Here is a 17,161-nt window from a genome sequence, read left to right on the forward strand (position 1 = left end):
AATAGCATGAATAATACAAGAACATAACAAGAATACTGCCTCCAGAGTTTAAGGCATTGGATAATGTCAAGATAGCATGAATAATATAAGAACATAACAAGAATACTGCCTCCAGAGTTTAAGGCATTGGATAATGTCAAGTGGACAATGTTGTAATGAAGATAGTGGATGGCAGGGAGAAAAAGATAAATACAAGGAAAAAGAAAATGTTCTTTTCTATGCCATAAAAACAAGTATAATAAGAATAAAAGGGAAAACATAATGAAGCTATGATGTACACTGTATACTTAGAGGTTAAAGCAGACATTCAGAAGACAAACATCTCAAACTCTTATCTACTTCAGCTCATAAAATTTCCCATGAACTGTATTACTCACTAATCTATACAAGCATGCAGAGTGATTACTAAGAATGCTGTCCAAATACCCATTACAGTAAAAGAACATAAACAGTGTTGCATATCTGACTACAATGTCATGTTCTTTCTACATAAGAAACTCATGTAAAAAACAAAAATCATGTCACTTGTCACCTAGAGACCAAGCAAATGAAAGAATGAAGTACCTCATTTAATTTTATCATATACTGGTAATATAATGCTAATAAAAATGTTAGTAACAAAATCATCTCAGGCCAAGGACTTCATAAGAATTAATTAACCTAAAATTCCACAGAGGAAGAAGGCCCATGAAAGCTCACAGTGTGATTCTTACCATTCTAATTAACTTAAATTCAAATAACTAGTGTATATTGGGCTATATTCTGTTCCCACTTGGAGGAATGTAAACACAGGCATTTCATTGCATTATCCAGAGTAAAAATATTAACTTGTAATTTTAAACTTGGCAATTAAACAATTAAAAGTAAGAACAAACTCTAAAACCACATTTAATTCCAGCTTAAAGAGCCATCTCTCAGCAGCTCAGTGCAGTTAACTGAGGATGCACTCTCCTACATTGCTAGTTATCATCTCTGCATCCTATGAAAAGCTACTATCACGGCCAGCTACAGCTTCTGTCCAGAAAACTTCCCAGCTGTGTCATCAGACTTGCAAAGAAATAAAATGTGAGACAGAGAGAGCTTGGTCAATTGGAAAGAGATTCTGTGTTGCCCTACACCGATCCTATCAGGGACGCTGAAAATAACATGGATGGTCTTATGAAGGAAGTTTTATGTACACCTGTGAAGGGAAGGCAAGGGAAAGGAGCTGTTAATCCATCACAGTGAAGTTTGGAAGGGGCAAAAAGATCAGGAACTAAAAAGATGAGTGGAGAAGTCTTTCATGCTTTAATTCCTTTCTATTTAAGAGCATAAAAAGAGCAGACTTCCTAGGGAAACTTGTTCATGAGTAGCAGATACAATACTCTTTCAATATTCAAACTTTAATGGACATAATGGATTTACACCAATGTAAATACTGTAAGACACCTAAATATAAATAAATTGCTAATTAAAACATAAAAGTGATGCAATGAGGGTGCAGTAGTAGCAGTCATCAATGCACAGTGACTCACCTTGGTCTGCTGAGTACAATTAGGTACTGAATATTAATGGAGGAAAAAAGTTAAATCATGTTGGATCGATACATTACAATATAAGTTGCAGACTTGGTAGAAAATGTATACAGGATAGAGTATAACTGTATTCTAGAAAGCAGGGACTCCAAAAAAGACATGGAGGACAAAGACAGCAAGGACTGTTAGAATAGAATCATAGAATCATTTAGGTTGGAAAACACCTTTAAGATCCATCAAGTTCAGCTCCTTCAGTACCCCCTGGGTGGATCCCACCTGGCTCTATAGACTTGTGTATGTCTAAGTGGTGTAGCAGGTCACTGACCATTTCCCCTTGGATGATAGGGCCTTCATTCTGCTCCCAGTCCCTGTCTTCCAGCTCAGGGGGCTGGGCACAGTGAGAAAAAAAAGTCTTACTATTCAGACAGAGGCAAAGAAGGCATTAAGTACCTCAGTTTTTTTTTCATCCATTGTCACTGTTTCGCCCCACATCCAATAAAGGGTGAGATTCTCCTTAGTCCTCGTTTTGTTGCTAATGTATTTACAGAAACATTTTAAATTCTATTTTATGGCAGGAGCCAGACTAAGTTCTAGTTGGGCTTTTGCCCTTCTAATTTTCTCCCTGCATAACCCCATGACATCCTTGTAGCCCTCCTGAGTTGCCCGCCCTTTCTTCCAAAGGTCAGAAATTCTAATCTTTTCCTGAGTTCAGTCAGAGCTCTCTGTTCCACCAGGCCAGTCTTCTTTCCCATCAGCATGTCTTTTGGCACATGGGGATGGCCTGCTCTGGTGCCTTTAAGATTTCCTTCTTGAAGTATGGCCAGCTTTCCTTTGCTCTTTAGGACTGCCTTCCAGTGTCAACCAGGCTCCTAAACATGCCACAGTCTGCTCTCCAGAAGTCCAAAGTAGCAGTTCTGCAGAACCCCCTGCCTGCCTTTACTTCTCCAAGAATCAAAACCTCTCTCGTTCATAATCTCTACGCTCAAGATGGCCTCCAACCATCACATCACACACAAGTCCTTCTCTGTTCATGAACAATAGGTCCAGCGGGGCACCCTCCCTAGCTGGCTTACTCACCAGCTGTGTCAGGAAGTTATCTTCCACACGCTCCAGGAACCTCCAAGACTGTTTCCTCTCTGCTGTATTGTATTTCCAGCAGACATCTGGTAAGCTGAAGTCCCCCATGAGAACAAGGGCTAGCAATTATGAGACTTCTCCCAGCTGCTTATAGAGTATTTTGTCTGCCTCTTCATCCTGGTTGGATGATCTATACAGGCTACTACTATCTGCCTTGTGGGCCTTCCTGCTGAGTCTTACCCATAAACACTCAAACCCTATAGTCACCAGCATTAAGCTCCAGACTGTCAAAACATACAGGTCTACCCCACTGCCTCTCCCTCCTTCCCTATCCCTTCTGAAGAGTTTAATCTCCTTCTGTTGTGTATCCAAAATGGTTATTATGATTTCTGACTTGGTAAACAAGGTCAGTACAGAGATTACCTTTACTGAATGGAACTAAGGTTCAGCTGCTGATGTCCACCTCCTTAAGAATTCCTGTTTCTGTTTCACTGACACTAATGTCAGACTTGAATCTAAATCAGTGAGGTGATTAGCCTCCATTTTCCCCCTCTCTTGTCCAAAAGCTAAGAGAGTTTTGGTTTAGATTTTTTGCAGAGATGATTTCCCTTTTGATCACAATACTGGGGGATTCAGCCCCATATCAGTGAAACAAATCATCCAAACAAATCACGGTGCCAAAGTATCTAATGCTGTGAATGCAGCTATCCTTAGTGTGGCAATAACCAACTTAAACAGGCATTCCTCTAAGATATCCTAAAAAGGTAAGCAGATCTTCAAACAATCCTGGTAATTAGCATTTCAGAAGAGATGTTAAGTTCAGAAGCAGCCACCAAAATCATGACTGTAGACAAGACCTGAAGAGAACTGTAACACAGTGGTTGCTGGTGAGAAATTCTGCATTCAGACTCCATGTAGGTTGTCATAAAAGAATCCTGAAAACCTTTCTTGAAAAAACGCAATACTTCCTCAAACCTGTGGTAAAGCTTCTAGTTCAAAAGAGACAAAGACCTTGGACTAGGAGAGAGTACAATTCCAATCAGATCTTGCTCAGTTATAATCTGTTAAAAATTAGCCACTAAGCTTCTTTCTGCTTGCTTGCTTCAGGAAACTCACAAGAGCCTCTCAGACTAATGTTTGAGCTCTAACAGCAGTTCACCTGTGCAAGTACCAAAAAGAGCAGGCAAAGAAAGAGAATGTATTTACTGGTAACCACTGCTCAGGTTCTGGAAGAACATATTCACTGGTAACCAATGTTCAGGCTCTGGACAGAGCAGAAAGACCGTACCAAGAAAGGGAGGCCACCCAGGCTTGCTCCCACTGAACACACTATGTCACGTGTCTCTTGACTGAAATACCCACAGCTCAGCAGAAGTACAGGAAAGAAATAGAAGTGAATAAAAAGCTAACTGTGGAAAGAAAGAAACACACCCAAAATGTTCCTGCTTCTAGAGGAGCATTCTGAATCAGTGCTTACATTTATACACACCAGCAATGCCAGTCTTCTGCCCAATCCTGAAGGTTAAGGTGCCTTAAAAAAAACAGACCTAGAGAAAGGACACCCAGTGAGCTGCAAAGCCAAGAGACTGAAGATATTCACAAAGTGCTGGGGCAGGCTGTTGGCTCTGAAAATCTTTCAATCAAAATGTTTACAGGAACTCTCCCAAGTTGATGAACAGTACTGAAAGACAGACATTAAGAAACCAAAGACGAAGAGGATCTATATTTCACTTCTTCACATTTTCAGCCTAAGCGAGAACAAGACAAGTCATGGTTGAAACTTGGAGAGATCTGGAGCCAGATGTACCTTCTCCAGAGCAAAGAAAGATCTGAGAAAGTTGACGATCAAAAGAAAAGAACCCTGTCCACTGAAAGAAGCTTCAGGAAAAACAATCCAAATGTGAGTGAAGGACCACAAAAGGACAGGGCAGTTCTCTTAGAGTAAGAAAGCAATTAATTTGGGGAGGTCACTATATCCTGAAGGAAAATGAAGACAAATATTAAGAGAAGATTAAAGTATTAGGGCTTAGGAGCTCCTGTATAAATAGGGTCAAGAGCTCATTGACAAAATTATTTAATCTTAGAATCATAGAATCATAGAATGGTTAGGGTTGGAAAGGACCTTAAGATCATCTATTTCCAACCCCCCCTGTCATGGGCAGGGACACCTCGCTCTAAACCATATCACCCAAGGCCTCGTCCAACCTGGCCTTGAACACTGCCAGGGATGGAGCATTCACAATCTTAAGTGAAAACGGTTTAGAACACTGCAACAGCGTAAAACCCCATGCCTTGCATATCACATTTTAGGCAAGAAAAGCGTTAAGCATCTAAGACGCTCTTCAGCTAAGGCTGAGATTTTAATGATACCAGGTAAGTGCACTGACTTGGAGAACGAAGAAACACTGTACTGCGAATACTACTCAGAAAGTTTGCTCTTTGTTCTGTCAGCTTGATTTTTAGTCTACATGGCATTATTTTAACAGCTGTCAATGTAATATTGTAAATACATAACTTGAGTATGTATTTTATTGATACCTCATAGGTTAAATGCACCCATTAATGTAGTGAATAGGTTTGTCAGAAGGATTACAAGCAACTTGTGCCAGGACACATCACGTAACACCATCTTGTGAGCACTGCTGAAATATCCCATAATAGGGTGAGGGGACTGCAGAAAAAGCGCTTTGGGACAGCATTTAAGGAGCCTATAGGTTCCACAGCAGAATCTGGGGTTTCTGATCCCAGATACTCCATGTATTTTTATGATTTAAAACACTGGAAATTAAACATTAGCTGTCAAAAATTTTATTGCAGGAATAAATATCCTCTGTTGTTTAAGGAATTTTTATACTGTTTTTAAGCCAACCATACTAATCACCATTGTCTAAACTGATAGCTACTGGCAATGGCAAAGCTCATCACCTGCAAGCTCCCTTGCCACTGTTCTTTTGGGAAAACTATTGTAAGACAAACAGATGTTTCTGCTGTTTTAAACCAACAGGAAATGGACTGACTTTCTCCCTTTTCCTTTCCTAGAAACAAATACTAGCAAAGAAAAACCTAGCACAGCTGTACTCAACACTTTCCTTATAACAATATGTCTGTGTGGGAGGCAGGCAACGAGTGGGAACAAGCAGGCCAGGGGAAGAGAAATGCAGCATGCAGAAGACAAACACAAAGAATTCATTTGAAAGTCTGTGAGTGGATGATTACACTGGCAGGCTGATACACTAGCTGGGTAGTAGCAGTGTGATGTACAAGAGTTTAAGCTACAATCTGAATCCTGCCTCAACTGATAATGTACAAAACTGAATCAACTATCAGCTAACGATCTCAGTCCCTTCCAAGTAAATACATATTCAAATAATCTGAAAGCTTCATTGTATGAACAGACTGCAGGTTTGGTGGCCGAGTTGCAGCCTTATCTTTAGGGAAATATCTTTAGGTCAAGGCTAAGAAATTAAATAATATGTTGAAACGCAGAATTCTCACTATCTTTCTGCGGATAAACCAAACACTTCAATTTTCACTGCTCATAAATTGGCACCTTTTACTCGCACTAGATTTACATAAAAAGCAGATAATGTCATTGAAGTTACTGCATTTCAGCCTCAATCATAAGGAAAGAAAACCTGACAGATGAAAGCAAACTTTGTAGCAAACCCAGTTTTAATTTATTTTTGCTGGATTTAAGTCATTTTAAAGTAATGAAAAGCTTCAGAACAGGAAAAGGCAACTTTTGAAAGTGCTTCTGCTGTGAGACATGAATTAATGCTGCCATCTAATGGTCTAAACCAGACCTTTCCAGCTGAACAATCAAATTGCTAATCTGAATGATCACTTGCATTATTCTTAGAACTTCTTTCCTTAGATTTTAACTATCTGAGATCTGTACCTGTTGTTCAGAATGAAATTACAGTGTATTTAGGGAGATACAACCTATGCTAACCAAACTCTTAATTTCTATTTCCAAGTAGTTTTTAAAAACCCCTTCTTCCAAAAGCGTTTTTAGCCATTTGTCCAAAAGGCTGTGAGGAGGGCAAGGAACGCAGAAAGGAGTTTTCTCAAAATCAGTCAGTAAACATCCTTACCATCACACCTCTTAATCCATAAAATTCAAATTTTAAGGACAAAATTTTGCAACAATTGACTGGAAATGCAGGCAAAGCATCTGTGACTCTTCCTGGCCTTTTTTAGAGGAGGGATGTTGTACCCTGTGGCTGAAGTCTGACGCTGACAACTGCAGCAAGGTAAAAATCCTGGTGCCATCCCACACCACTCCTAACCAAGCGGGTTCTTCTCTTATGACTAACTCAGCTAAACACAGCAGGCTTCCGAACTGGGGGTTCACTCAACCTGGAGAGCAAGGGCACTGGTGTCCACAGCCTAACAGCTTTTTTGAGCAAAACACTATTTTGTTCAACCAAAAGCATTTCCATATTGCATGCCTGCCTCTCCTTAGTACTATTATTACCCAGATATGCCCCTAAAGAGTTTGTTGTTCTGAAGCTTTCCACTCCCTCCTCCCTGGGAAGAGATTTTTATCTTTTTCCAGTCCTTCCACTGCAGTAGTAAGATGACTCCCACTATAGCATTCATCACATTATTACAAATCAACATCCTTAGGATTATTTCTCGAGTATGACTCAGCTCAAGATCAGATGCCTGAAGGTATTTAGTTAAAGTACAGAAGCTAAGTTGCTGTTATAGTGAAGCTTTGGAGAGTTCCATACAAACAGTAGACATCCTTGTTTGTGGCATGACAAAGAGCATTCTAGACATGCAACTGCTCTGCTAGACCTTCTACTGGTTAGAATGGGAAACTGGGTTTCTTGTGACCAGGCAGAGACTATTTGAGAGGCATCTGAGCTTAGATCCAAATCCAAACAGCACTGTGATGAACAGCACCTATCTGCCCAACCATAAGCCCACAGTACCAGTTGAGATGTAGTCATGTACCTAGGACATCTGCATTATGTGACACGGGACTGATTAATGAAAAGCAGAAGTTTCCCATGGATAGTCGGAGTCCTGGTGGATTACATGAAATGGTATGATGGCTTAACGCTACTTTTAGAGATTCCCTCAATTGTCTAAATTTAGCTACATGGGCCATTTGAAATGCTCTAGGGTATCTTGCCTGGCCTTTGGCTGCCACTCTAGCAAAGGTGTCCTCTAGGTCTGTTGCCATATTGATGTCTCAAACACCCCACAATGTCTCAAGCGGCACTAGAGGCCCATATTTAGGCAACTTAAGTGTCCTCACATCTGCCACAGTACATATACTTGGGAAAAAAAATCTGCTTTGTACACAGCTGCACATAAAATCCTCCTCTGTTGCAGAAAGCCTCAGCAGAACGCCTCAAATAACTGGAATTCTGCAAAAGACAACAGGCTAATCATGTGCCTAAAGTCATGAAAGGACTTCATGGAGTAATCTGGACTTTACCTTGTCCAGGCTACTGGGTGATCTAATCAATACTAGATCAAAGTCTTTCACATCCAACAACACTTTCCATTATGCACTGGACTACTTGTGTCTCAGATGAATAAGGCTCTCCATGCAGAGAGAAGTCTCCTCCTAGAAGGTAAGCAGGGTGCTCAGGCAGTGCAGAAGGACTTCTAAAGGCCAGGAGAATTTCAGACTTCATTCTCTTTCTGTAAATAAGATAACTGGGTTGTATAATTGTAGGTGTATTTCTGGAGACAGACTCAACAGATTTTACATTGTCTCCCTCAGTGCAACCCACTTGCTTCAAAATCTGGCTTCTAGCAGCTGTTCTTCTGGCTAGATTTTCCTTCCTTCCCCATGGGACTATGTAATTTCTGTGAAACAAATGAAGCTGGGTGAGGATTTAGATTGCATTGCTAAGCACTCATGTTAAATAACCCTAGCCTCAAATTTGTTCCCTTTGATACGTATAATTAATCTTTAACTCAGCATTCACAGAAGAAACAAAGTTCTCATTTTATTCTGTTCTTTCACCATAAAAATCTCTTATTAATCTGATGTAACAAGTTCAGTAATTTATACCATAAACACACAGTCTATTCCCTTTTTGATCATTAGTGTGGGCAACATATTGATCCACTATGAAGACAGCAGTTGCAGATGTAGCTGGCCAAAGACCAGTCCTCAAACTTCCTTTTACTATACCTCATTTTTAAAGTGGTGAGTCAGTATTCAGGGCACTGGTCCACAGGGCTTGATATACATAATTTCAGGAGCAACTAAGCCTAATCAAACAGTTCCATGCATCAACTCAGTACCCAGAAGGGGAGCTGCCCGCCCAGCAGGTGGGAACTACATGTCCACAAACGGTGCCACCCTGTGCTCCTTGGCCAGGCAGCTTGGATGGCTCCAGCAGAGGCAAGGATGTGCTGTTCTCTATTTCTCCAAGTTTGACCTTGCAAACAGCGCTGTAAATAAGCTAACATAAAAAAAAATATGTGCTTAGAATGACAGGGCTATGAAGAAAAAGAAAAGGAGGAATGGTCTGTGCACTCTCACCCACGCGCTAAGGGTAAAGGTGACAGTCTTAGTCTGCAGTTATTCAATATACATGCAGGCACAAGCAGTCACATACATGAAAGGCTGAGTGCAGCAGAAGCTGCCAAAGTGCACAGAAGCTGTAGTTTATCCCAGGGACCCCACCACTTTGCGTGACATTGCTTAAAGAACTATCACACTATCCAAATTCCTCAAAACCAAGCAAGAAACTGCTTTAATTACTTTATGTCTGTTGTTTAGCTTGTCATTGTTTTGCATTTTCTTTGTTCTTGTACTTCACAAGTGGTTTTAATTTTGAAAGTCCTTTTTTTTTTTTTAATTTTAGTGAAAGTTTTTCAAGCTTTCTCGATTGCAGTGAGACACAATCTGAGGAATTTTGTACCATAAGCAAATAGCTTCTGAATTCTCGAAGAAACAAAGGGTTGAATTTTGTGATGTCTTTAACACTATTTTCCATACTAAAACACCAAAAGCTGCTGTTTAGTTTCTATCAGTTTTATTCATTGGCTTAAAACACTTACTTTAGGTAAATCTACAATATATAATTTCTGTTCTGTCACCTACAGACATCCTATAATTGACAATACTGTAGGACAATTTAACTTCAGGAATGACTCTCTTCAATTTTAATTGAAGAAAAAAATAGCTTAAAATAAAACAAACGAGCATTCAATGGTGACAAGGCAAGCTGGATGACCCTGTAGTCAGACTCAACATCTTATTTTATTAATTGCTCTAATTTGAACAACCATGAACAAGCCAACTGCATACTCAGGGATGTGAGGGAATACAGGTTCTAGCACTGGCTGCAAGATGAGTAGTATGCACATTTCATCCTCAGCTCTGCCAATATTTCTCAAACCTGAGCTGCTGTTTCCAGCCTTGGCCTCTTCTGAGTAGAGTGCCAGTTCTACTGAACTGTGCCAAATGCTGTGCTGACAAACACGAAACCTAATCAGCTAGTAAACAGACCCTGAAAGCATCAGCACCTCCTTTCCCACAGTTGGTTTGTAAAGCTCTTAGATAAAAGAAGCCATGCAAAATGCAATGTTAACCATTTTTAGCTTTTCTGTAATGTATATTGTTTGAACTGAAAGGTCCTTACGTGCCTTTGTTGCAAAATTGCTCAAAACTCCAACTTGTGAGGCTTTAAATTGGTATAAACCAGTATAAGACTGGTAAATTTTGAGTGGCAAAACAGAGGGTTTTTTCCTTTATTATAATCTCTGTTAGTAATACAGCAATTCTGACTGGCAGATGAGCAGGCTCCAGTGTCCCACGCTGCAGCTAGCCTGAACCTGAGTGGGCTGCGCTGTGCTGCAGGGCCCATGCCCAGCATGGTGCATAGGATGAGACTGCTTCACAAATCACTCAGCCACAGGACAGACTTGCTGCAAGAGGGGGGCCTCCAGGCAGCTCCCCCTCAGTACCACCTGCATGGCCTTGACTTTATCTAACAGTACAGCAAGTTCTCATGTGAACACCGTTCCTGGTTTGCCTATAGAAATTACAGGGTTGTCTCCTTGTAAGAAAATCCTGTAAGAGTGCAAATGATCAAGAAGGGGAGAATCCCTGCTGAGGCCAAGGTCTGCATCGGACATTCTATGTGTGTCTCAGTCTTGTTCAATGCTACACCACTCAGGGCTCTCAGTATCTGAAGGGGTGGAAGATTATCTTTGCTGTTCTCTTCTTATAATGGCAGCTTATACATACAACTTATACTGTATACTCCTTATACATCTTCTTAATGACGCCTTACAGAGTCTAAGTGTCTTTCTTACTGGGATCATAGTGGACCAGCACCTCCAAATGAAAAACAAGGAAATGAACAATTATGTTCAGCACAAGAGTAGTCCCAAAACCCCAAAACAGTATTACATGGCATCGTTGCTCTGTTTCATTTTTACTGTGGTATATATGTGTAAGCTGGTATATGGACAGGGGCTTCTGTATGTGTTTATACAGGTAGACATGCATATCTAATTTTTTTCCTACTTTTTTTTATCAATTTACTAGCTACTGTATTTTAGTCACCCTGCATGGTGCAACTACACTCAAACAAGCACAATGAAGCAGGCAAGTTCAGATTCAGGCCTTCTGCCCCACCCCACTTTTTTTCTATCTGTACTAAACTGTACAAATAGTGAAGACAAAGATGCTTCAAAAGTTCAGAACACGCTGAAGAACAGAATATTTGACTAGCCAGTTAAAAAACTGCTCCACCCACTAAGAGTTTCAAATTTTTTAATCTTTAAGAATTTGATACTTTAAAAACGTAATTTTAAATACCATCTTCTCAACAATTACTCAACTTACTACAGTAATTACTACATTGAGGAAGGGCTCCGAATATAGATTTCTAACCTGTGAAATAAAGGATTTTTCCTCACTAAACACTGGGGATTAAAGAACCGAGAGAGCTGGACAATCAAAATGGTTGAAAAATAGAAATCTGAGAATGGTTTCAAGTTAATATTCAAAATGCAGCCCCCTTAATTTTGTATCAAATTTCTAAGAAAAGAGCACTTCATTTTTAATGATACAGATTCTAATCACATGTCACTACAGCAAAGAAAAGCAAAACCTCTCTCTAAAGTTAACGTTCTGCGTCCTCTTTGCCACAGCTGTAGACTGTAACTCCAGCATGCACATCAAAAAACAGGAACAATTGTTTTACATGTCTTTATTCCTTGTGACATGCTTAGGGCACCTCTCTTCTTTTAGAAGGGATTATGCATGTTTCAAAGTAACACTGCAGAGACTCTTCCTCATAGAAATTTTAGTTTCATTTTACTCTGAATTAACTTAGGAACTTCACAAAGATTTACAGCAGATTTATAAGCAATGAATAAAAACAATGAAATAATAGGAAAAGTACAAACCTCTGATTGTACATGCCCCGGAAATTGTAATTTGCTCTATAGTTGGGAATTGGCTTTGGATCTAATGGCCTGTAGATGGCAGGCTCTCCTCTTTTCATAGCCAGACCATTCAGCTCCACTGTTGGAGTTATACTGCCTGCAAAAAACCCCAAAGAATACATGTAAGGCACTTAAACCACAAATATTGCAAGAGAAACAAGCAAAACTGGGATGAGCAGCAAAGAGAGAGCTGCGTGATATTCTTCTGCTCTTAAATTGAAAAAGAAGCAACTACCATGACATTTCAGCTTCTCTAAAAGATTGGAATGTAGATGCTAACCTAAGCACAAGCAATAAAAAAGAACATTTAAGCATTTATCTCAGTGCATTCTCTATGCAATTTCAGTAGATTAACCTTCATATATGAATGAGAAAGTCAGTGTTATAATCAAGATGGTTATTCATCTTTCCAAAGTGCTTATAATATGACACTTCCTTAAACTATAAAAAGAATAATGTCTCTTCCCACTGAATACCATTAAATAAAACCACAAAGAGAGCAATGAGGCACTGAAACAAACAAACAGCAACAGGCATTACTGCAGTCATTTGGTAATCTTACAGGTTAGAAAAAATGTTTTATTTGCAAGACTTGAAAATTTAAGACTATAATTAAAAGCTAATGAGCTAACAGTAATGACCTAACAAACTGAAAAACAATACTGGAAATCAGTGTCACTACAGCCATCTACTGGTCACAGAATACAAAAATAGCTTGGGAGTTCTATCCTGGGCATTAGCCATTAAGGATTATTTCGAAGTGGTGTGATAGCACTCTCTTGCTCCTTTAGAGATCAATACATGGCTTCTCCAGGCCCAGGACAATGTTTTTGCCCTGTGTCCTTCAAAATGACTGTGACTTTAAAAAGCTCAGACCTCTATAAAAAGGAATCCTGGGTTTGATTCTTGACATTGCAGAGTATTACACAAGCTTCTAGATTTTTTTGGCTTTGAGCATATTTTTAAAGGGAAAAGCTGATAACAAAAGAAGTAGGCTTTAAGAGAACTCATTTAGAAGTCCTATCACTTTACACTATTTTGTCCTGTATGTCAGTCATCTACAATCACTTTGTAAATAGTGTAAATAACATATTCACATACAGTTCTACTATTATTTACATTAAAAATTCTCCTGTCCAAATTCCCTAGAAGTTCTTCATTACACTATCATACCTGTAAGACAGCTATGTTGATTCTCATCCTCCAACTCATCTTATATCTTATTAAATGTATTTACTGGTAGTATAATATTCCAACACTTCAACAATATTTAACACAGAGAGGAAAATGACATACCTGGATTATTGTTAACATTATTTTTGGGTGGTCTAGGTGTTGGTTTGGGAAGGGTAGTTTCATTCAATGCTTTGCTAGCAGCAGCATGTTGGGCCTTTTTAATACTGCTTCCTTCAGCTTCCCATGTCTGTTCTCCGAGAGTCAGCTGCACTGTGAACATCTTCAAAGACAAAGAACAGGTAAACACTGGCAAGATTATCACTATGGACTAGACCAATCTGTATAAAAGCTTTAAAGGCTGAAGAGAAACTGTGCTCTCTTTTCATCAAGTTCAATTCCCAGAAAACTCAACTGATTCTGAGAGAGATCAGCGAGTCCTTAGCAGTGGGCAACACTAAGCCTTTCAAACGACAAAGCAAAATAGCATAATGTTAATGTCAATCATGAAAGAACAGAATAACATTTAAACCAAGTAATAATAACATAAAACATACGATCTAATCCTGAAAGACTATATATAGGTCAGTTAAGACCATGATTCTACACACATTTGAATGTATTTAGTCACTCTACTAGTAGGAAAATGTAAACAATGCTACTAAAAAAAGTAATTTTTTAATAATTCTGAATGGATATAAATGACTGATCCTCTTCAAGGCAGCAGAGAATGTGGCGCAAACACCTGTATCCAGTGAAATCATTTTTCACACAATCTGGTTTCTGAAAACAGTTTTAGGGCAGAGTCACAACCCAAATATGTTTGAAAATATGAAGTAAGAAAGAAAAGAAGTATTATCTTTCTGAATAAAACTGCAGTTCTTTAATGTGGACTCTGTAGCAAAGAAAGGAACTGTAAAACTTCAGAGTTCAGAAATGGACTAACTAATAAAAAAAAACATATTTCAAATCTGGAATAAAGGATTATTTCAAGCAGTATCTATGCTGTGCAAATCATGAAGATAAAACTCAATGCATATTTAAAACATTAGATAGACTCTTATCTTCTGTGTGATACATCCATGTTCTGTTCAACTTGAGCATATAAGAGGAGAAAGGATAAGAACTCAGTCTTTATTATATCAATTCCGTACACATAAAGCAGGATTTAAAAGACAGATACATATGGTAAACTAAGATATACCTACCTCAGAGAACATGCTAACTTACTTGAGGCAACATAAAGAAATCTACATGTTAGTGTGAGGAGTATATAAAATAAAATTTTTATTTTGATAGGTGTTTATTCTGTAATTTTTAAAGTTATTTAAACTTGCTGGATCCAGGACCGAGTATCTAGAGATGGGCAACCTTTAAGTTTGCCTTTACATATATTTTCATTTAGCATGTACTTGCAAACAAGCATTTGCACACAAGTATGTGTCTACCTCCCAACTCAACCCTATACATGTACACACCATGCATATGAACTGAATGCTATAAGTATATACTTGTGTCTTAATTACAGGCTTGAGCTTTGGCCTACTGTAATTTTCAGAAGCACAGTGCCAGTCCCCCCATCACAGTTCCTATTGCCATGTCCTTTTTTTCCACAACAGTCATGACATTTCCTCACAGACAAGGAGGAAGAAAGAGTATCTTAATTTTGTCCTCTGTCAAATGCTATCCACCCCCCTCCCCCAAAAGCTAAGCTGGGTATTAGAGCTAAATACCTGTAATCACATAAATTATCTATCAACATACATCCTTATGACTAAAAGAATTGAAATCTGATTTCTGGATGTGGAGTTTATATCTTTTTTATTTTGCAAGAAAGTATCAGTCTAGTATTTTTATAAGAGGCGAATAATATTGAATTCAAATAAAAATATGATTAATAATGGCTACTTACCTACCTATAACTCTCCTCTTAATCCTTAGAGCAATAAGCAGAAAATCAATACAATAAAGGACTTGCTCCATTGACTTCTATGGCCAGAGCTCCAACCTTCTCAACTTAGCACATCTGATAAAATCCTACAAACCCTCCCCACACACAGTAACAAGTGGGAATTCAATTAAAGGAATAGAACTGCCTAAGCCAAGATCTGGAGTAGTCAATGAAGTACTCAAGTTCTACAAGACTGGAACTGACAATTCTGCTATGAGTTAAGAAGTATTTCCCACCAATTTTTTGAGGAAGTTTGTATTCCTTACTTCCTCCCTAATTTACCTGATGGCAAAAGAGTGGAAATGCATAGGCCACAGAGCTTACTCTCATTTATGCTAACAAACACTTCTAGATTTTTCTCATGATGAAGAATCCACCTGGAGGGCAAACTCCTAGAAACTTTAACTGCACTGACAGGAAGCATCACTTATATCTCCACTGTTTCTAGTTTCCCATTTCACCCCAAGTGTCAGAACTTACTTTCCAGAGATAACTAGAAAAAAAGGATACAAAAATTTACTAGCATTTGTGGTCACAATGCAGAGAGCTGTCTCACAGAGCATGCCTCTGGAAATAATGAAAACCACTAGTGAAGAACAGAGTATGTGTAGGAGGAAAGCAATATGAGATGTTCTTTCAATGGCAAACAGCCACAGCAGCATTACATGCTTCAGATCATGCTTTCTAGGATAAACCCAGCTCTGTTTCACATATTCTATCAGGTATATCAACCTATTACTAGCAAGACATTATACTAAACTGCTAACACAGTCATAATAACGTCTATGTCTCTGCTTTTCGTATGTCAAAGGTACACAAGTCCGCATAATCTTATCAATATCACCCTTGTTCTTCCACCCCCTCGCCTCCTTTGTTTTTTGCATTTGCTGCACAGGTCAGAATCAGACTTAATACTGTTCTGAGCCTACAGAGCTTATGTTTGGGATTTTTTTTATTTCCTATCCTGCTAAAATGTGAAGTATAACATGAATGTAACGTAACTCAAATCTCTTTACTGCTGAAGGAGTATGAACAGCCAAAACAACACCTTTTGGTACCCTGAAAGTACTTATTTCACAGTAATGGATAAAAGGTAAAAAAATAAATATACAACACAACAGCGAAAAGCACAACAGATTTAACATGCCACAACCTAAAACCAACCACCCAGTGTCTCCTGTAGTGCCAAATGCCTTCAGGAAACTGAAGAGCACTTTAATTTCCATTTGCAATGAGGAATCCTAAAAGCTATCTGACTCTCATTAGCCCTGCACCTGCTGACTTTTCTACCAGTATAAAGTATACGTGAACGAGGTCAAACGAGGTCAGTGATTCACATCAACTCTGCACTAGCTGACAATATAACATGCAACGGAGAAACCAGGGGCACTGGCAGAGGGGCAGCCCACACCTAGCTGAAACTGTTGTGACTGAAATAGGCAGTGTGACCCCACTGCCTTACACAGCTCTGCCACTCTAGAAATATTGAGTTCCAAGCAGCTATTAATTACACCATAGTTTCTCTTTCTGAGTTTTTCAGGCTTTTTTCTGCTCCTCCAGATTGCTCTTAACTAGTGGGGAAATTCAAAATTATGCCTGAAAATTATTATAATGAGACTATAACCCCTGTATTCCACATCACCTGAAAGCATCCTAATTTGTACTTCTAAAACAAAGTTGGATATGCGAACTGGTATGAGAACTGCCCAAAGCTGTTCACTAGAAACTTTAATGCTATAATCATATCAGGAGCCTTAATATCACCAGAAATGTTAAAGTTGCACAGAGTTTAACAGAAAGAATAGTAATAATGTCTGTGCACTATAATGCTAGATCCAATGATACAGCATCAATACAATCAACTTTATGGCTACAGAATCATAAAAAATAAGCACTTAAATGACACAAAACTAGCTTTGTTGTCATCTGCACTACTATGAAACAAACCCTGAGGTAGTTATCAGAGGCACACCAACTGGGGAGAAAGATTCAGGCAGCTTAAAAAGCAAAT

At 38.9% G+C, this 17,161-nt stretch overlaps 1 protein-coding gene across 3 annotated transcripts in view; it reads right to left on the reverse strand.

Moving 5' to 3' along the window:
• The window catches only part of STAU2 (staufen double-stranded RNA binding protein 2), a 143,793-nt gene that overhangs the window by 124,918 nt on the left and 1,714 nt on the right, over window positions 1-17,161 (reverse strand). For all 3 annotated transcript variants that reach the window (XM_061342983.1, XM_061342981.1, XM_061342984.1), the window contains exons 3-4: window positions 13,323-13,482; window positions 11,988-12,123 (exon numbers count right to left, since the gene is read on the reverse strand). In XM_061342983.1, the coding sequence (XP_061198967.1) occupies window positions 11,988-12,123; window positions 13,323-13,482 (296 nt within the window). The remainder of the gene's footprint in view (window positions 1-11,987; window positions 12,124-13,322; window positions 13,483-17,161) is intronic.

Source organism: Neopsephotus bourkii, unplaced genomic scaffold, assembly GCF_033783945.1.
Source record: "Neopsephotus bourkii isolate Nb327-2 ecotype Australia unplaced genomic scaffold, CSIRO-AGI_Nbou_v1 NB_1820, whole genome shotgun sequence".
Taxonomy (NCBI): domain Eukaryota; kingdom Metazoa; phylum Chordata; class Aves; order Psittaciformes; family Psittacidae; genus Neopsephotus; species Neopsephotus bourkii.